This window comes from Geotrypetes seraphini, chromosome 1, assembly GCF_902459505.1.
Source record: "Geotrypetes seraphini chromosome 1, aGeoSer1.1, whole genome shotgun sequence".
Lineage (NCBI taxonomy): Eukaryota > Metazoa > Chordata > Amphibia > Gymnophiona > Dermophiidae > Geotrypetes > Geotrypetes seraphini.
This window is the reverse complement of record NC_047084.1, coordinates 451,338,824-451,359,616: the sequence shown is the minus strand read 5'-3', so window position 1 is coordinate 451,359,616 and position 20,793 is coordinate 451,338,824. Positions and strand designations below refer to the sequence as shown.

The following is a 20,793-nucleotide window of genomic DNA, read 5'->3' as shown; positions in this document are numbered from 1 at the left end:
AAGACAGACAAAACAATTAAGAACATTAACATGGATGATTACGACTTATTAGATATGAAAGGGATGCGGGGAGAATTACAATTGTAATAGGAAAGAAGACAATTAAAGGACAGAACATGACAGGAAAAATAAGTGCCTCATAGGAATCCTATCTGTCGAATGAGTCTTTATACAGAAAGCTTTTTAGTGATCCTTTGAATTTATCTAATGACTTCTCTTGTTTTGGCAGTGAATTCCAAATTTCTGGGGCTACAACTGAAAAGATATTATCCCTCCGGTTATTAATGCATCTTAAAGATGGGATGGACAGGAGGTTTTTGTTATCAGATATTTGTGTGGTAATTTATATATGTTGTCAAAGTAGTATATACTGTTGTTAAAATTAAAGGGATAAATACACATATAATAACAGAATACTTGCCAATAAAGTAGCTAATCATGGATGGAGTGTGGTGTGGGGAAGGTGCAAGTCTCAGCAGCTCCTCCCCCCGTGGCACAGTTGGGTAGTTGATGGCCTGTGCATAGATGTTGTGCTGGACAAGCAGGAGATCACAGATACGTGTGTTCAGCGCAGCATCTCCCACCTGTAGAGTTTAAACAGTATAAGAAAAGAAAGCAAATGGTAACAATTCTTACCTTGGCTGTTGGCACAGCTTTAGAGTTCAGAAGGGTAGCCAACACCTTGTTAATGCTTGCCTTCACCATCCCCACACCAGTGATGCTGTTCCTAACTATAACCGATCATTCCTGTTCCTGTATGTCTCATGCTGATATGCCCTCTCTTTCATGAACTCCAGTGTCCACCTTCTCCCCAAAGACATTTATCTACATTCTTACCTTCCCCTCTCCACTCTACTGACATTTCCATCTTCAGAACCTTACGATAATGCCATACACCCTCTGTGAAACACAAGAGCCTCTGCATTGGGTAGTGAGGATTAGCATGATGGAAGAACACCGGCAAAAGGGGGTGATAGCATTGGGAGGGAAGAAGAGGAAGAGCAGCATCGCTGGGAATCTATTGGGTAAAGAGAAGATGAAGAAAGATCACCAGTGGGGAGGAGAGGACAATGAGATGACCGAATGGAGGAGGGAGAGAGAAATACAGAGGGGGGCATGTTGGTAGAAAATAGGCATGGAACAGAAGTAATTGGGTTGAAGGAGGAAAATGGTGGAATGAGGAATTGGAGACATTACAGTGGGAAGGGGATAAGGTGAGAAAGTAAGTCAACATGAGGAACGAAGGGGCTCAGTTATGGGAGGGGAGGGGATATGAGTATTACCTGAAGAGGGCTCCTGGCATTACCAAGAGGTAGCTTGGAGGGGCCAGGACTCTACATCTTGGGGCAAGAGAGGGGTGGAAATCTCTGCATCACAAGGTGGAGGAGGCAGAAACAAGGCTCTTGGCAGCATTGAAGTAAGGGTGGCAACTCACATGATCAGTGGCAGTGGGAAAGCTAAGGAAATTGGAAGGGAGAGGTTTGAGCATCAATGAGGGGACCAGCTTACATGATTACTGAGGGGAAAGAAAGGTGGCCACCTCCAAGTTAACCTAAAGAGACTGATTCAGCTGTGGGTGTTTTTTCCCCATATTTGTGTAGGGGTACCATCAACATGCCCCTTATTAGTGATGTTGGTGTTCTTTCAGCAGCTGGTTATATTGGAACAGAAGAGATGAGTGTAGGAGGGAGTTGTCTTCAGGAGAGTGGGTCTGAATAAAAGTCAGAGCTACAAAAAGTAACAAAGGCAGATGGCACCTTTTAGACTAACCAATTTATTGAGACATGATCTTTGGAGGACAAGAGTCCTGAGGTGGCTGGAACTTGAGGTCAGGGTGACCAAACTTTGGAATTAGGGTGACTTCTCAGGGGTCCTGTTCAGACTGCAGATATTTGGAAAGGTTGACACAGTAACAAGGACAGTTAGTCCCATACTCTTTCTCTACTGGAAGACCTGGAGTTCTTGCTGGAGAACTGCTGGGATTGACTCTTGCTTAAGAGTTGCTTTCAGAGGAATCTGCAGGCTCTCATGGCAGAGAGCTTTCCAGTTTTCATTTATTGGATTACAGAGGTCTGCACTTGCAGAACCAGGTACTGCTTTGAAAGTAGTATGGAGAATAGGATTCCACATGCAAAACATTTCTGTAGTTCCTTCTGCAGTAATTTCTGGACTTTTGATTTTCTCTGTGGACCACCTCAGAATCAGGATACCAATTGTTAGATTACTGATTTGTCTTAAGTGTCCCAGGAAAAGGATTTATGTGGAGCAACAGCAGATGCTGTATGATGTGTATTTTCACTGGGAAGGTGCAAGGAGATATTCTACAAGCCTGGTATCCTTAAAGGATTTTATCTACTTCCCCATCTCAGATCAGGAGATAATCCTGAGGGCATGATGTGCAATTTGGCCATTGAATTCCCTGAAGACATTCTGTATCTGATGAAAACAGAGGTTGCAAACCTACAAAAATGTTGTGTTGGGTTTTTTTGTTGTGGGTTTTTTTTAGGTATAGCATAACTACAAATATATGCACTCAGGTTAAAATAGGTCTGGATCAGTATCTGCAGGAGGAATTGGTGAGGTGGCAACCCCAGGAGGAAGCAGAGCTCATCTGTATCTAGATAGGTGGTGGGAGAGTTTGATGGGGGGGAAAAGGAGGAGTGAATTGGCAGTGTCACTGAGCCTGGGATTCAGCACCATGATGGAAGAAAAGGTTGAGTCCTGGACTCTGGCAAGGGAGGGTGGTAAAGACAGAGGTGGAAGGGATGTGCACAGGCTGCCATTTTCAGACCTGGGGTCTGCTTGCTGTCCGCATGCATACTGATGCAACAGTGCCTTCTTCACATACTTAGTCTAAGAGGACAGATGGACTTAGACTGCTTGTTATAAGGCTTCAGACCCCTAAAAAATACAGATTACAGCGTTCTTGCCTTACAGATCTCTTCTGTCACTCTTCTAATCCGCTAACTGCTTAATTTCCCCTTCTGATGCTCTTTTTTGAACCCTGCTCCTTGAGTTGAGCTGAACTGTCCTGACCTAGGATCCTGAGTGAGCTTTATTCAGTTATAGACCCTTCTGGTAGAGTGCCCTTTTCTTGCTGCCCTTATCTCCACATACCCGCACAGGGATGATGTGGCTGGGACTGTTGATGACAGGCAGACCAGCATCCACCAACAGCTGGCGCATGTGTCGGACATTGCGTTGGTGTGCTCGCCTCAACGCCTGCCCCTCCTCACTCTTCAGCACCTGTACGGATGCCAGGGCACCAGCCAGTACCATAGGGGGCAATGAGGTGGTAAAGATGAAGCCAGCAGCATAGGAACGGACTGCATCAATTAGGGAGGTTGTGCTGGCCACATATCCCCCTACACAGCCAAAGGCCTTTCCTGTGGGGAGAAGAGAGACCACTAGATAAGACACTGTCAAGAGACATTTAGCAAGAGTAGTCAGAAGAGAGACTGTAAAACAAAATAAGCCCAATGTGTTTTCCCTTCCCATTTATACTTTGTAGTTCCTCTCCTTGACGTTATTTTTATGTTGTTTTATTGTTATTAATGCTTTTAGATTGTAAGCTGCCCTGAAGGTACTTCCTAGGTGCAGGGTAGTGAAATTTTAATAAACTTGGAAACAGGACAGTGAAGAGAGAGACTGAAGAGTGGACACAGCAGAGCAAGAGACCACTGCTGGTGACTTAATGGAGCAAAAAAAAAAAAGCTTTTGCAATTAGACATTTTGATGAAAGATGCTAATATGATACTGCAGGCGAGCAAGAGATTGCTATTATAAGATTAAAGCAGAAGGAAGAGACCACTTGGATAAGACAGGCAGAGAAATGTGTTAAGAGACAAAGCAGCAATGCAGGAACAGTCCCTTGGTTTTGGCTAAGAAAACCAAAGGGCACTCAACCACCATACACATAGACGTAAATTCTCTCTGCATTGGTGCTTGAAGATATGCCCTTCACTCCCACCATACATGTTTTAAAATGTCTGTCAGAGCCCCTTCAATAAGATGATTACATCCAGTGATCCTGAGTCAGAAGAATCCAGCATGATGCCTCCCCCAACTATTAGTAGCAATAACTGAGCCATTTCATCTGGGACAGGAGATAGGCTTCCATCCAGTAGGGTGGGGTCAGTGTTTTTCACACTAATCCATTCACTCACTGCAGCATTAAATATGTAGGTTGGGTCCAGTTTTTTACCTGCACCCAGCTCAATGCAGTCTATAACAAAGTTCTAAGGGAACTAAAGGGAAGATACTTAGACTCTGATGCAACACCAATAAATATGTCTCCCATAGACTTACAGATGTACTTTGTGAACTGGGTGGTGAAGGAGAAGATCCTTAAATGGAATCCAAGACCAGAAAATGTGACAAAAAGGTGAAATACGAGGGCTGTTCAAAAAGTATCAGACCTTAATTTTTTTTGTGTAAACAAATAAAGCTAGGGAGGTGTGGTTTGGTGCACATATGTAGGTGACCCTAATGTGCATGCTTGAATTTTGTCCCACCTACAGAAGCTGTCAGTCGCCGGTAGACCGCCAATGAGTGAGGAAGTGTAAGTGAGCGCCGTCTGATTTTCATTTTTGACAAAATGACAGAAAAAGTTGAACGCTACTGCATTAAATTTTGTGTAAAGCTTGGCGATTCCCAAGTGGAAACGATCCGCAAAATTCAATACCTTCAGAGACGAAGCAATGGGCACCACACAGATAAAGGAGTGGTACAACCGCTTCAGAGATGGCCACACATCAGTGGAGAATGAAGCATGTTCTGGTAGGCCCTCAACATCCAGAAATGAGATCGTCATTGACCAAGTGAGTACCCTGGTGATGCAGGATTGTCGAATCACCAAGAGGTACTACCAAGAGGTTCTGCGTTTCCTTCGTAACGCTGTGAGATGCAAACGGCCAGACCTGTGGGCAGTGGGCAATTGGTAGCTCCATCACGATAACGCACCTGCCCATTCTTCACATTTGATACGGAGTTTCCTTGCCAAATACAACATACCTGTGATTCCTCAGGCTCCCTACCCTCCTGACATGGCTCCGTGTGACTTCTGGGTTTTCCCCAAGCTGAAAATGCCCCTGAAAGGGATCAGATTTCAGTCAAGAGAAGACATCATGCAGAATGCGACATACCAGTTGCAAGCAGTCTCAAAAGAGGCATTCCAGTGCTGCTTCCGACAATGGCAGAACCGTTGGAAGAAGTGTGTGGCAGCCCAAGAGGACTACTTTGAAGGAGATTAGTATAAGATTGTTGTATCTGAATATGAGTATTTTTTATGAATAAAGATCTGATACTTTTTGAACAGCCCTCATATTTCCAATTGTACTGGGAGCCACAGGCTGGATTAAAAGGAATTTTCAAGCACACCTTGAGAGATATCCTCGTGGCTAGCTTAACCTATGAACCAGGTGAGGCTCTGGCCCAGGACATCAAACGCCCAGGGTTGTGACATCACTGACCCATAAGTCAACCTACCATGCTGCTTGAACACTTCCCTTTCCTACTGCTGCCCAGTCCCCACAAGGGAGGAGGGCCAGTATCCCTCCTCTGACACTACTGCTTAATATTAACGCAGACCCTCTTTCCTTGTGGCAGCTGGCCTATGAAACCGCATCTACCAGGACTGAGGAGGGAACTGACTAGGGGGGTGTAAGCTCTTGAGCTGGCCCTGGGTTGCCTGTATGCTTCATCTTATGAAGTTCAGAAGGAAGCTCTCTGTCACACTGAAAGTACTATAGTAAGTGTTAGTAAATTGAGAGCCTGAGATCATACTCCATACATGGAGTGTCATGGTATGGGCAAAACTAACTCATTTGAAGAAATTACCTCTGAGATGAATAAGTGTCTAGAAATGCAACATATACCAATAAGAATATATGAAACAATTCAGGAGCCCTGCACAAAGTGCTCTTGGTTTGATCTCAACATTTGTACATTACTCTTATCTGGAGGCTAAAGCCCTTGGGAAGATAGGTTCAATAACTGCATGGTCGTACCTACCCAGTGTCCCTGATACTACATCTATCTTGTGCATGATGCCATCACGCTCCCCGATGCCAGCGCCATGGGCCCCATACAGCCCGACAGCATGTACTTCATCCACAAAAGTGAGTGCACCATACTTGTGCGCCACATCGCACAGTGCCTCCAGTGGGCAGATCGCACCTAGACAGGAAACCAAGAGACATAGGTTCAGCATTAGAGAATGACATGGGGAAAAACAAACAAAACACTTGATGTGAAGTGAGGGAGAGTTCAAGTGCATTCCCAGCCTCCAATGTCAGAGGCCATTGTTAGCGCTCAGTTGGTAAGTTACTCCCCTGTAGGAGCTGCCACAATTACCAGATGGCTGGAGTTTACATCATTTGTTAGAATACCATTGGTCTTTACTGGCTCCGAGTCTGAAGTCACGAATGGAGCAAGTCAAATAGACTAGCGTGGGCATGGTGTAATCTGTGCTGCTCCCAGGAAGTTCCAAGACTTGCCAATTTTAAAGTTAGGCAAAAAACTTTGGATCCAATGTGTTAATGTGCGATAACAGTAACAAGTGTTAACACACACTTAACACTTGTGATATCTGTCAATACTAGTGCTGCCCGATTCACAATTTGAATCAGTTCACCGATTCACTTCGGGTGAATCGATTCAAATTGATTTAAAACAAAAAAAATTCAGCTTCCCGATTCAGCTGACCCTCGCCCCTAAAGCAGGAGCGGCAGCGCTGCTCTTGCTGGCCGGCCACTGCCGCACCTGCTTTAGAGGGCAAGGGGGGAGGGTCAGTCGGGAAGTGCTGCTGTCCGGCTTCCCCCCTTGGCGTCTGGTTTCTCCCCCCCTGGCCTCCCCACACTGTTTACCTTTGAGGAGCAGCCTGCAGACAAGATTGTGGTGCTAGTGATCTTTGCACTGCTTCAGAGCTGTTTCTTCCGCCGCATCCTGCCTCTGAGGAGGGGGCGGGACTGCGGCAGATGAAACAGCTCCGAAGCAGTGCAAAGATTGCTAGCACCACGATCTTGTCTGCAGGCTGCTCCTATAAGGTAAACAGTGCGGGGAGGCCAGAGGGGAAGCCGGACACCAGTGGGAAGCCAAGGAGAACACGTAGTCCTTCTGGGGGGGGGGGCAGGCAGGCCTTCAGGGGTGGGATGCAGGCCTTTAAGGGGGGGGGGGGACAAGCCTTCAAGGCGGAAACAGGCCTTCAGGAATGGTAGCACAGGTCTTCAGGGGGGGACAGACCTTCAGGGGAAGGGGGGCCCTGGTGTAGAAGTACATGGAGAGAAGGGGGTGGGGTTCAAAGAGACATGCAGGAATATGTAGGAGATAAATATGTAGGAGATAAATTTGCATATAGTAAGAATCCAGTGTGGGGTAGTAGGACCACCAAGATAGGCTTGGAAAATCCTGTTTTATATACAACAGGGAGCCCAGGTTAATTGGACTTAACTGGTCAGATGCCTGAGTTTGTTAGCTGAGGGCAAAACACATCTCAAACTTTTGTAACTCTGCATTATATCAGATCCTTCCAACAAGTCTGCAGTGAAGAATCAAACGACAAAAACAAAGAAAAAACTGCAGATGCAATGTACAAGGTGCAAATCTGTATTGGAGAAAATATATAGCAGTCCAAAAAAAAAAAAAAAAGGATGGTTCTCAGTTATGAAGAAACATGACCTGACACAGTCCGTGTTTCAGAAAACACTCCTTCCTCAGGGATCCTAGGGGGAGATTGAAATAGGATGAAATGTGAGATGTAATATGAGTGCAAAAAATGTGCACATACAGCAAGGTGAATATGAAAATGAGTTAGAAGAATGTGAGTATTAAAAATTAAATTTCATCCTTAATTTTTGTGGGGACATTATCCACAACACCCTTTACTCCATCTTTTTTATTCTAAATGAACCCGGAGGTTTGGGAGTGGCTGTAGGAGAGGAGCAGGCCACTACATCCTTTTTAGGATGTTTTTCCTTTTACTCCAGCATCTCTCACCATTGGGTATGGTTCCAGTATTGAAGTCAAGCAGTACCTTTGTCACAGGTCCTTGGTTTTTGTATGGATCTTCATTCAGTGTGTTACTGTTTCTACCTGTTACACTTCTCTGCAGTATGCTGAGATCTCGTATTCCATGGTTTGCATGTTGTGACCTCTAGACTGCTCCTAGGTCACTTCCTTTTTACCTCTCTTACCAACGGTATTTTCGTTCCTGCCAATGTAATACTGTCACATCTTTGGAAGACTCATTCCTCTTTTGAAATTTCTCATACGAAGACTATGAAGAGTTTTACGTCATACAAAATTATCATTTCTTTAATAAGACATTAACTATTTTTTTCTGCGGCCCTCCAAGTACCTACAAATCCAAAATGTGTCCCTCCAAAGGGTTTGAGTTTGAGAGTGGGACCACTGGTTTAAATCAAAGGTTTCATCTTACTGGCATATTGTGATATGGGTTTTGAAATATGGGGTACCATAGGCTGCTCTTTTGTCCCCTTTACTTTTTAATCCTTAATCTGTTAATGATATTGCTTGGGAACATGGAATTCATTTTCACTCATTTGCAGATGACATTCAGTTAAATGTCTCCATGGGTGCGGGTCATGAGAATTAACTGATTAAATTGAGGGTTTGCCTAACAAAAAAATTGGATGACACTAATAAGTTGCAATTAAACTCATCTACGTAAAACTGAGCTTTTATGGATTTGTTGAGATTGTTGTTTGTTTCCTCATTCTCTATTATAATAGTTTGTGAGGGCTCTGATATAATTGCAAAAGACCCGATGCGTAGTTTGGGAATTCTTTTAGATGCTGCTGTGACTTTTGAGAACCATGGCCCCCTTTTATTAAGCTGCAGTAGAGCATTTTAGCGCTGGCTGGCGAGGTAAGTGCTCATTCATTTCCTATTAGCATCGGAGCATTTATCTGCCTGGCCAGCACTAACGTGCTCTGAAATACATCGCAATCTACTAGGTAGCCAACAAGTTGAGAACAATATGTGCTGGAACAGGTAATGTGCAGGGATCTTTACACAGCAAATTTCTCTTGTATGCTTAACTTATCATTCCCTCGTATCCTCCCTTCTTACCCACTTTTTCTTCCCCTGTCCAGCTTACCATCCATGGAGTGTACAGTCTCAAAGGCCACAATCTTAGGTTTGCTGGGGTCAGCCTTCTTCAGCAGCTCCTCCAGGTGCTCTGGGTCATTATGGCGGAAGACAAACTTGGGGACACCACTGTTGCGGATGCCCTGGATCATAGAAGCGTGATTGCCAGCATCAGAGTAAATCTCACAGCCTGCAGCAGGGGAGAAAGGTCAGGGAAGGCCTGGGTGACAAAGAGCTTGAAGAACCCTCACCCAATTCAATCCCCTCTGTGTGCCTGTTCTTTCTCCACTTACCATCAGTGACCAATGTCAGTTTCAGCTTTCCTTGGCCACTGTTAGTGCCTCCTACTTTCAACTAGCTCTTACTAGATATCTGTTACCTATCACTGCCAAGCTTTATAAATTCATTGGATCTGGTGGTGATAGTGCTGGCTCCTACACAGAGCTCTAGAGGCTACGTCTGTGGCAGGTTGTTCCCCAAATATTAGTGCCCTAGGAATTAGGCCTTCACTTAAATCTAGGCGTGATTTCCATGTCCAGGTGTGTCTGTGTCTGTCTGCATGTCTTTATCCTGGTGTGGCCTGTGTGCGAATGTATAATTAAACACCCATTAGTTTGCCTTGAGGATCTGGCTGTAGGGTCATATGACTGGCTGGGCATCAGTCTCCATTCCCACAGTGGTTTATTAGGTGGTTTGATCTTGGACACCAGCCGCAGTAAGGGTAACATACCTGGCAGCATCTTGGCCAGGGTGAAGAGGGTGGAATCATTGGCCACAAAACAGGAAGAGAAAAGCAGGGCCGCATCCTTCTGGTGTAAGTCCGCCAGCTCGTTCTCCAAATCCACATGGAACTTACTGGTGCCAGAGATATTGCGTGTGCCTCCAGCACCTGCCCCATGAAGTTCCAGCGTCTTCCTATATATACACAGAAAAGAATTGCCACAAGGCTGATGGGACACAGTTCATCAGGGTAAATCCCTACCTTGCTAGCTGGCTCTCATCAGCAAACAGTCACACAAAGCCTCTTCCCTTACAGCTTCATCCAAGAGTTATCTTAAATGGTTAATCTGCTTACTTTGCCCTCTATTACCCATAAGGGAAGAAGCACTCACGAGATAGCTGCAAGGACTTCAGGGTGACGGCTCATCCCCAGGTAATCATTGCTGCACCACACAGACACCTCCTTTGTCTCCGCCTGTGGGTCCGAGTAGTCTTCAGCGAAGGGATAGGAGTCTGCCCTGCGATTCACTGTCTTGAAGATCCGGTAGGTATGGTCCCTTTTCTTCTCTTCAATTCGACGATCAAAGAATTCATCATAGCCAAAGACTGCATTACCTGGGAGTGGGAAAAGGTGAGCTCAGTCCCTAACACAGGATCAATTAGTCCTTTGAAGCAGCCCCCATCCAACCCCTTATATTCACAGCCACTTCCTTTATCCTCCTCTCCTTAGCCTCATGCTTACCCATCAGATTGTCCTTTATCAGGTGACTTGGGGCCTTTGGAGGAGAACCAAGAAATCTCTTATGCAGACTGGCCTGCACCTCTAGGAGCAGAGAGGTTAGAGCATCTGTGGAGATGGAGATGGAGAAGGAGAAGAGGGTATGTTAGGCCAGGGGCACACATTACAATTAAGGATTTTTTTTGTTTGAATATTTTTATTAAAACAGAAGCATGAAATACAGGTCGCCATAAGAACATGATGCAAGTGGTACAACAAACAAGCAAGCATAGCTCAGCAAAAACTGGTGATACATATATAATAGCAACATACATTATGCATCGCATGTCTGTCATTTTATAAATGTGAACTCCCCCTTGCACCCCCCCCCAGTGTGTGAGAACCTTCCCAGATATGGACTCAACCAATTTACAATTTAGTCAAACAATCTCTCCACAATCTTTCATCATCAGCTTTCCGTCCCGTGTCTTCAGCCGCCAAACCATGGGACTCCCATTGTGCCATGTCCTGAATAGTCGCTTTCCATGTTGAGAGCTGTGGTGAAGCCTCATCCACAATAAAAGATCTGTGTGGTCTCAAAAGCTGATGATATTTCTTAGACTCAGTGGTGTAGTAAGGGGGGAAGGCACCCCTCCTCCTCCTCTCTGTCCCTGCCTCTTCCCACTCCTCCCCTTGCCATGTGCATGCCCCCTTCTGTTCACTGCCGTGAGCAATAACTTTAATGTGCTCCTCGCAACTGCATCGTCTCTCCCGCTGATGACACTTCCAGGTGCCACACATAGGAAGTGACATCAGCGGGAGAGACAATGGGGTCGTGAGGAGCACATTGAAGTTCTTGTTGCTCACGGTGGTGAACAACTAGAGGTATGGGGGAAGGGAAGGGAGTATGCATGCGGCAGGGATGATTGGGGAAGGAGCAAGGGGGTGGAGATGAGGGTGGGGGAGGGGTACCACCTCCCTGGGTGCCTCTCACCCTCACTGCGCCATTGCTTAGAAGACATCTCAAAGTCCCTCCTTGAGGGCTGCAATCCAGTCGGGTTTAAAGAATTTCCCCAATGAATAGAAACATAGAAACATAGAAAAGTGATGGCAGAAAAGGGCCAAGGCCCATCAAGTCTGCCCACTCCATTGACCCTCCCTCCTAGCTACCCTTTGAGATATCGTGCTCTGATGACTCATCCCCTTAACTCTACCCTCCTAGAGATCCGACCTGGGCATCCCATCTGTTTTTAAAATCTGCCACGCTGCTGGCCTCGATCACCTGCACTGGAAGCTCATTCCAATTGTCAACCACTCTTTTGGTGAAGAAATACTTCCTGGTGTCGCCATGAAACTTCCTGCCCCTCTCCCTACGTTCTTCAAGAGAGTATAGTCGCAATTCGTTCAGCCTTTCTCCGTACGGGAGATCCATGAGCCCGGAGACCATCCTGGTGGCCATTCGCTGAACCGACTCAACTCTCAGTACATCTTTACGGTAATGTGGTCTCCAGAATTGCATACAGTACTCCAGGTGAGGCCTCACCATGGTTCTGTACAGTGGCATTAGGACGTCGGGCTTCCGACTTACAAAGCTCCTGCGGATACAACCCAGCATTTGCCAAGCCTTGGATGAAACCTTCTCCACTTGATTGGCAGTTTTCATGTCTTCACTAATGATCACTCCTAAATCGCGCTCCGCTGCAGTCCTAGCCAGGGTTTCTCCATTTAATGTGTACGTTCTGCATGGATTATTGTTGCCAAGGTGCATGACCTTGCATTTTTTAGCGTTGAAGCTTAGCTGCCAGATCGAGGACCAATGTTCCAATAAAAGCAGGTCCTGCGTCATACAATCAGGCAATTTGCTGTTGTGGTTGCTTACAATGTTACAGAGTTTGGCATCATCGTCGAATAACGTTATTTTTCCTTGAAGCCCTTGAGTCAGGTCTCCTATGAATATGTTGAAAAGGATTGGGCCCAAGACTGAGCCCTGCGGCACACTGCTGGTCACCTCCGACGTTTTAGAGAGGGTGCCATTAACCACCACCCTCTGAAGTCTACCACTCAGCCAATCGCTGACCCATGCTGTTAGTGTTTCAACTAATCCCAACGATTTCATCTTATTCAACAACCTGCGGTGGGGGACACTATCAAAAGCTTTACTGAAGTCCAAGTACACGACGTCCAGGGACTCTCCCAAATCCAGTTTTCTTGTTACCCAGTCAAAGAAGCTGATAAGATTGGATTGGCAGGACCTACCCTTGGTGAATCCATGTTGTTGGGGATCGCGTAGATTCTCCTCATCCAGAATCGTGTCCAATTTTCGTTTGATTAGTTTTTTCCATGAGTTTGCTCACTATCGATGTGAGACTCACCGGTCTGTAATTCGCAGCTTCTTCTCTGCAACCCTTTTTGTGCAGAGGAACGACATTAGCTGATTTCCAGTCCAAGGGGACTCTACCCGCACTCAGGGACAGATTGAAGAGTGCGGCTAACGGTTCTGCTAGGACATCACACAGCTCTCTGAGTACTCTGGGGTGTAGATTGTCTGGTCCCATGGCTTTGTTCACCTCGAGTCTTGATAGTTCCTCGTAGACGTCACCAGGAGCAAACTCAAAATTTCGAAACGGGTCTTCCGAACATTGCTTTGCCTGTAACTGTGGGCTGGACCCCGGTGCCTCGCAGGTGAAGACCGAGCAGAAGTATTTATTTAGTAGTTCAGCTTTATCTGAATCCAATTCTGCGTAATTCCCGTCTGGTTTCCTAAGACGTACTATCCCATCAGTGTTTCTTTTTCTGTCACTAATGTACCTGAAGGAGGATTTGGCTCCCTTCTTGATGTTTTTTGCTAGGTTTACTTCAACTCGGTGCTTGGCCTCTCTGACTGCCGCTTTGACAGCTGCAGATTTGGCCATGTATTTTATTTTAGCCTCCCTTGTCTCTGAATGTTTGTAGGAGATGAATGCTCGTTTCTTACCTTTTACGAGGTCCGAGATCTCTGTGGTGAGCCATTGGGGTCTCTTCAAGTTTCAAGTTTCAAGTTTAATATATCTCTTGATTGATCGCTTAGTCAGATTTCAAAGCGATGAACAATTTAAAATACATTCATTAGCAATTACAAAGTAAACAATACAATACAAACTTTGAATAGTAACATTAGGTTAAAAACTAGGACATCATTTAAAAAACATAGGGAGGGAAGGGATAGCGAAATACAACTAGGAATAGTAAAGCAATACATAGGAAAAGTATAATAGGAAGACAAATTAAAACATAGTTTAATATTATGTAATCTGTGGCCTAGGGGTTACTAAAAGCATCTTTAAAAAGAAAGGTTTTTAAATTACTTTTAAATTTTCCGAGGTCCTGCTCCATGCGTAAATAAATTGGGAGGGAATTCCACGTCTGTGGGGCGGTCACAGAGAAGATAAATTGCCGTCTAGTATTAATGATTTTAAGTGATGGAATAGTTAAAAGATGTTGCTCATTGGATCTTAATGTTCTAGATAGATGATACGGAATTAATGATTTATATATAAATGCTGGGGTTTTGTATAAAAGAGTTTTAAAGGTAAGTAAACAGAGTTTGTATGTTATCCGGTGAATGACTGGGAGCCAATGCGCATTTTTCAGAAGTGGTGTAACGTGGTCAAATTTTCTTGATTTGGTTATGAGTTTAATGGAGATATTTTGGATAATTTGAAGACGTTTAATTTCGTTTAATGATATTCCTTTAAATAGAGAGTTACAGTAATCTATTTTTGAAATCACCAGAGAATGGATAAGAATATTTAGTGATTTCGGGCATAAGAATTTTGAAATAGATCGGATCCTGCGTAATCTATAAAAAGTAGATTTAACAATGTTACTGATGTGGTCGTGAAAATTTAGTTTATTATCAAAAGTGACTCCTAGAATTTTTGTATTTTTAACTATTTGAAGGGGGACATTTTTTATCGTAATAGGAGCAACGAGTTCAAGATTTTCTTTCCAAGGAAAAAACATCATGTTAGTTTTTTTGATGTTAAGTGCAAGTTTATTTGTTTTTAACCAATTATGTATTAGATCTAATTTTTCATCGATCTCTTGAATATCCGATTTTTTATTAGTATCTTTAGGATGCAGCAGTTGGATATCATCTGCATAGGCAAAAACATGAAAACCTACGGATTGACATAAAGTGACTAGAGGGGCAAGAAAGATATTAAATAATAGTGGAGAAAGAATAGACCCTTGGGGAACCACATAAGTAGTTGATGAAGATTTTGATAGAGAGTCTTTAAAGAAGACGGTAGATGTACGGTCAGTTAAATAGGATGTAAACCAAGAAAAGACTTGGTCAGAGATATCAATAGAATGGAGTCTATCAAGAAGGAGTCGATGGTCAATTGTATCGAAGGCGGCGGAAAGATCAATAGAAATTAATAGTGTTGATTGATGGTGATCTAAAAAATATTGGATAGAGGTAGTCATACCAATTAATGAGAGTTCAGTATTGTGATGATGTCTAAAGCCAGTTTGGTTAGGGTGTAGGGCATTGGTTTTTTCTACGAAATCTGAGATTTGATTAAAAACTACCTTCTCTGTTATTTTTGCCAAAAATGGTAAATTAGCTATAGGTCTGAAATTAGATAGGTCTTCATTACTGGCATTTTTATCTTTGAGGATAGGTCGAATAATTGATTTTTTCCATGTTGCTGGTACGGTACTTTGATTCAAGCTCTCAGTAATTAAAGTGTGGATAAAAGGTCCAAAGATATGAAAATAACGCTTTAAGATAAGGAATTAGATCAGCAGTAGAACCCTTCAAATTGATAGATTTAAGAGTGGACTCAATTTCTGTTAAACTGGGTATCTTAAATTTAGAACATTTTGAGATTAATGATCCTGTATTGGTTTGTTGATCATCACTTGTGACGTAAGGGTTTGTTAAGAAGGATTTTCTGATATTATTAATTTTTTCCATAAAATAATCGGCAAGTTCCTGAGCAGAGGGAGAAGAATCATTAGTTATGGACTGTTGTTTGTAATTTGAAGTTGTTATTGTATTTAATATTGAATAAAGTGCGGATGAGTTTTTGGCTTTGAATATTTTATCTGAATAAAATTTCATTTTTGCTTGGTTAATTTTTGTTTTATAAAATTTGCTTTGTTCATTAAATATTTGTAAGTTGGTTTGAGATTTGTCTTTCCTCCATTTACGTTCTAAAAATCGGGTTTGTCTTTTTAGATGGTGAAGTTCAGTTGTGAACCAGGGATTCTGAATTTTACGGGCAGAAATTATTTTAGTATGTATTGGCGCAAGTTTGTCTATGAGAGATTTTACAGCTGTATTCCAAAGGTTAGTTAGTTCATCCAAGGAATTAGTATCAGATTTAGTAAAGTCTAATTTGAGAGAGGAAAGAATTAAATCTGAAGAAAGGTTGTTATAATTTCTGAAATTTTTTACATGGTGTTTATTATAATTTGGATTATGTGAAATAATATAAGATAAAGAAATTAAGGAATGATTGGACCAGGGAACTGGTAAGCAACTGGTAAGCAACTGTTTAGTAATAGGTTTTTCTTTATAGTTGTTGGTATTAGGGCCATATCAAGTGTATGGCCTGCCTGATGAGTTGGAAGGGTTATTAGTGGATGTAAATCTAATTGATTTATGTATGACATAATGGTTTTTGTAAAGTTGTTGTTGATGTCATCAAAATGAATATTGAAGTCACCCAAAATTAAAGGATTTAAGGTGGAACTGCCAAAATCAAAAAGCAACGATTGAAGTTGTGTAATACTGTCAGAGGAAATTGGTGGGGGCAGGTATAGTAAAAGTATATCAGTTTTTGGTTTAGTTAGCATAGTGACTTGAAGAAATTCTATAGAGGAGCTTGGTAAAGAATTGTCAGTATGTAGTAATAAAGCTTCTCGGAAGATTATTGCCAGCCCTCCTCCTCTTTTATTACTACGATGATTATAGACAAAAGAGAACCCCTGGGGACAGGCATAAGAAAGGTTTGCCTCCTCGCCTTCTGAAAGCCATGTTTCCGTTAAACATAAAATATCAAATGATTGTTGGGTAATCATGTCTTTAATTAGGTGGTATTTGGATTTAATGGAGCGGGTATTGATAAGGCCAATATTAAATTTTTTAACTGAGTGTTCTGAGGAAATTTGAGTTTGAGTGGAAGGAGCTAATTGATTGGGTGGAATTAAGATAGTTGAACGTACAAAAGTGTGTTGGGGATTCTGGTTAAGCTTAGGTTTCAAAGGTCTATTTCCCCAAAAAACCGGAATTGGTAAAGAAGAGTTTTCCATGGTGATGGTATAGTGAATAGGAGTAGGCGTTAACGTTGAAGCAAATTCAAATGGCCCTTTGGAAAATAGAAAAGCAATTGAGAAGAAAAAAACAGCTTTGCTTAGGCACGGCGGTAAAACTTTAGGTTTTTTTAACATACAAATATCTAGTATGCACCGCAGGATCGCACAAAGGAGCGCAATAAGGAGCAGGACTTGCTCCTTAAGCGCACTCCTTTGGCGCGCACCTTTGGCGTGCGCCGCAAAGTGAGAGTATTTCTGTAACATGTACCGGATATTAGGGGGCGGAGCCTTGAACGTGCCGCTGCATAGCGGCGGCAGAGGAATCGGTGAAGGAGCTGGAGGTAAAATAAAAGCAAAGTAAAAAAACCACAAATACTAACAGAGGCTACAAATAGATTTAAAATAACTAAAACACAAGTTTGCTTACCGATTTTATGTAGCGGTTTGTTGCTACGTGTAGGGTAGATTTCAAGGCTGACCACATAGCCTCCACATTGTCAGTCACAGCTTGGTTTTGTAGTGCCTGATGGACGAAATCTCCCATGCGTTTGAAGTCAGTGCCTCGAAAATTAATTTTGTTGTCGTGCTTGATTTAGCGAAACCTTTTCTGAGGTTGAACCATACCATGTTGTGGTCGCTGGAGGCCAGTTTATCGCCTACCGAGACCTCCGAGACGCTGTCTCCGTTGGTGAGTACCAGGTCCAGTATCGCCTGGGCCCTAGTAGGCTCTAATACCAATTGCTTGAGTTGTACTCCCTTTATGGAGGATATTAGCCATTTGCTGCCGCTGGTTGTTGCCGAGAGCATGATCCAATCTGCATCGGGCATGTTGAAGTCCCCTAGCAGTACAGTGTCCCCTCTTAAGGTGATATTCTCTATGTCTTTGATTAATTCTATGTCTTTGATTTCCAGTTGTCTTGGAGGTCTATATATTACACCGAGATACAGACATTTTTCGTTGCCTCTTGCTAGGTTTACCCAGAGGGATTCCCTGGTGTACTTGACATCTGTGATTCTCGTAGTTTTGATGTCTTCTTTAGTATATAGTGCTAACCCTCCTCCTAACTTTCCCTCTCGGTCTTGACGAAGTAAGTTGTAACCTGGTATAGCCATATCCCACCCATGAGAGTCCGTGAACCAAGTCTCTGGAATTGCCACCATATCTAGGTCAGCATTCATTATTTCGGTCTCATGTATATTCATTGGGGAAATCCTGAAAACCCGACTGGATTGCGGCCCTCAAGGAGGGACTTTGAGATCCCTGGCTTAGACTAATCCAATAAATCAAAGCAAACTGTCAACAAAAAACACAGGAGCTACAGAAAATCATTACTGAACACCCTAGTGCAGTTGTCTCAAACTCATGGCCCGGGGGCCACATGCGGCCTGCCAGGTACTGTTTTGAGGCCCTCGGTATGTTTATCATAATCACAAAAGTAAAATAAAACAGTTTCTTGATCATATGTCTCTTTAGCTATAAATTACAATATTATTATTAAGACTTAGCCAAAAGGAAAGATTTATAAACTATAAAGAGTTTTACTGAGGCCCTCCAAGGACTTACAAATCCAAAATGTGGCCCTGCAAAGGGTTTGAGTTTGAGACCACTGTCCTAGTGCTATCTGAATAGTGCTGGGATAGGCAAGAGAGAAGCTTAAGCAGGATCGGAGCAAAATAGCTGTCTTCACTTATCTGGGCTGGTCCTGCCATACCCAAATATGGCAGTTAGTTTATACCTGGATCTTCAATGCTGGTGTTTGGGTGTGCCCGATGCTAAATATCCAAGTACAACTGGACTGATATTTAAAGCAATGCCAACCACAGAGTTTAAATATCATGGAAGAGATAGTAAAGGAACATTGGATCTATCAAATCCTTTCCTGCCAGAGTGACAAAAAGAAGTGGATTCTCTAAAGTCACCATTCATTTAACAATGGCGCTAAACCATTGTTAATTGCATATATTTTACCCCCCCCCCCCCCCCAATTATTATAACGGCTCACCTTGGTCTTTTCAGTGCTTTCTAGCAGCCTCCAATTGTACTATACAAATATAGTACAATGAGGTCATTAATATTAAAATGACCTCTCTGGGCAATTCTCAAAAAGGAATGGGGTCTGAGCTGTCGTAGCCTTACAAAAGCAATGCAAACAAATACAACAAATGGTTTGACGCCGAACTACTAAAAACAAAACAACTAGCTAGGCGACTAGAAAGAATTTGGAATAAAACAGGAGAATTGGCAGACCGCAACAAATGGAGAGCCTACATAAAAACCTACAAACAACTGATAAAAGACAAACGCAAAGCGTTCTACTCTACCAAAATTAACCTATCCTGCAATGGTTTACAAGGAATCAATACAAAAGAGTTATTCAACATAGTCACAAATCTATTTGACACCACCCGCCACACCACACCTGTGCACAACACGAAGTTACCCACTGCGAAAGACCTAGCCCTATATTTTGATTCCAAAATTAAAAACCTAAGAAGTAACTGTATAAGAAATAACGATGTAACAATCATCCCCAGCAATTACCACATAGCTAACTCACATGACAATGAAATACCAACAGACGTGATCTGGAGTTCCTTTCAAGATCTAGAATGGAATACCTACACCAAACTATACAACAAATACTCTAAATCTCATTGCATCCTAGATACGTGCCCCCCCCCGGAGATTATGAAAGCGGCACCATTAGAATTTAAAATATCACTACTACACTACCTAGCCCACAACCTAAAAAATGGGACTTTCCTCACTAACAATGGTCACATAATAATAACCCCATCCCAAAAAATAGAAAAGAATCATCAGCGCTAATAACCAATTACAGACCTAGAGCATCTATCCCATTCATTGTAAAAATCATGGAGGGATTAGTTCACATCCAACTGATGGAATATCTTAATCAGTTCTCTCTCCTGCATGAAACTCAATCCGGCTTTAGACCCCTATTCAGTACGGAGACAGTAATCGCTGCTATCTTAGATTATTTGCGCCTATTATTTAGCAAGGGCCTCAACGCCCTGATCATGCAATTCGACATGAGCTCTGCATTCGATCTGGTAGACCATGGGAAAATACTGCAATGCCTAGACACCATTGGTATCAGGGCTGAGGTACTGAACTGGTTTCGTGGCTTCCTCACATCCCGTTCCTACCAGGTACGCTTCAACAACGATCACTCCGATACCTGGAGCAACTCATCCGGAGTGCCACAAGGGTCACCGCTTTCCCCACTGCTTTTCAATATCTACACGTCCTCATTAGGTGCGAAACTAACTCAACTGGGGATAAAATTATTCAGCTACACAGATGACTTTACGATCATCATCCCATTCGCTAACTCTATCTCGGAAACCATTCCCAAGGCATCCGATGCCATAAATGAGATGGAACAATGGATGACAGATTTCAAGCTCAAACTTAACCCAGAAAAACAAAATTCTTCGTTGCCTCTCCTCACCCGCTTGACAATAAAACCCCACTATGCATCAATAAACTCAACTACCCTATCCAGCCCACCATGAAGATATTAGGTGTTTCAAGTTCCAAGTTTTATTTAAATTTGATGAATCACTTATTGCATACTAAGCGAGTAACAATAAAATATAGAATAAACTTATAATTAATGTACAGCATTAAAATGGGTTAAAACGGACTGACAGACAGACAGACTTGGATACATAAGGAAAAAAGAAAGGGAGACAGTTACAAAATTAATGTTTTTCATAATTAAAAGGAAAAGAAAAAGACAAAAAAGGGAGGAATATGAGGAGCGGTATAAGGTATGTTAAAACTAGATCATTTAAAAATTAAATGCGTCTCTAAAAAGAAAAGTTTTCAGGTTGTTTTTAAATCTGTTGAGATCTTTTTCTTCTCTTATATGTAGTGGTAGGGCATTCCAAGTTTGAGGGGCCATCACTGAATA

At 42.8% G+C, this 20,793-nt stretch overlaps 1 protein-coding gene across 4 annotated transcripts in view; it reads right to left on the bottom strand.

Annotated features, from left to right (window-relative positions):
- LOC117348769 (5-aminolevulinate synthase, erythroid-specific, mitochondrial-like) overlaps positions 1 to 20,793 on the bottom strand; it is a 29,211-nt gene that overhangs the window by 758 nt on the left and 7,660 nt on the right. For all 4 annotated transcript variants that reach the window (XM_033921242.1, XM_033921253.1, XM_033921223.1 and 1 more), the window contains 7 exons: positions 10,571 to 10,675; positions 10,221 to 10,443; positions 9,839 to 10,023; positions 9,119 to 9,298; positions 6,013 to 6,177; positions 3,118 to 3,386; positions 422 to 584 (listed from right to left, as the gene is read on the bottom strand). In XM_033921242.1, the coding sequence (XP_033777133.1) occupies positions 422 to 584; positions 3,118 to 3,386; positions 6,013 to 6,177; positions 9,119 to 9,298; positions 9,839 to 10,023; positions 10,221 to 10,443; positions 10,571 to 10,675 (1,290 nt within the window). The remainder of the gene's footprint in view (positions 1 to 421; positions 585 to 3,117; positions 3,387 to 6,012; positions 6,178 to 9,118; positions 9,299 to 9,838; positions 10,024 to 10,220; positions 10,444 to 10,570; positions 10,676 to 20,793) is intronic.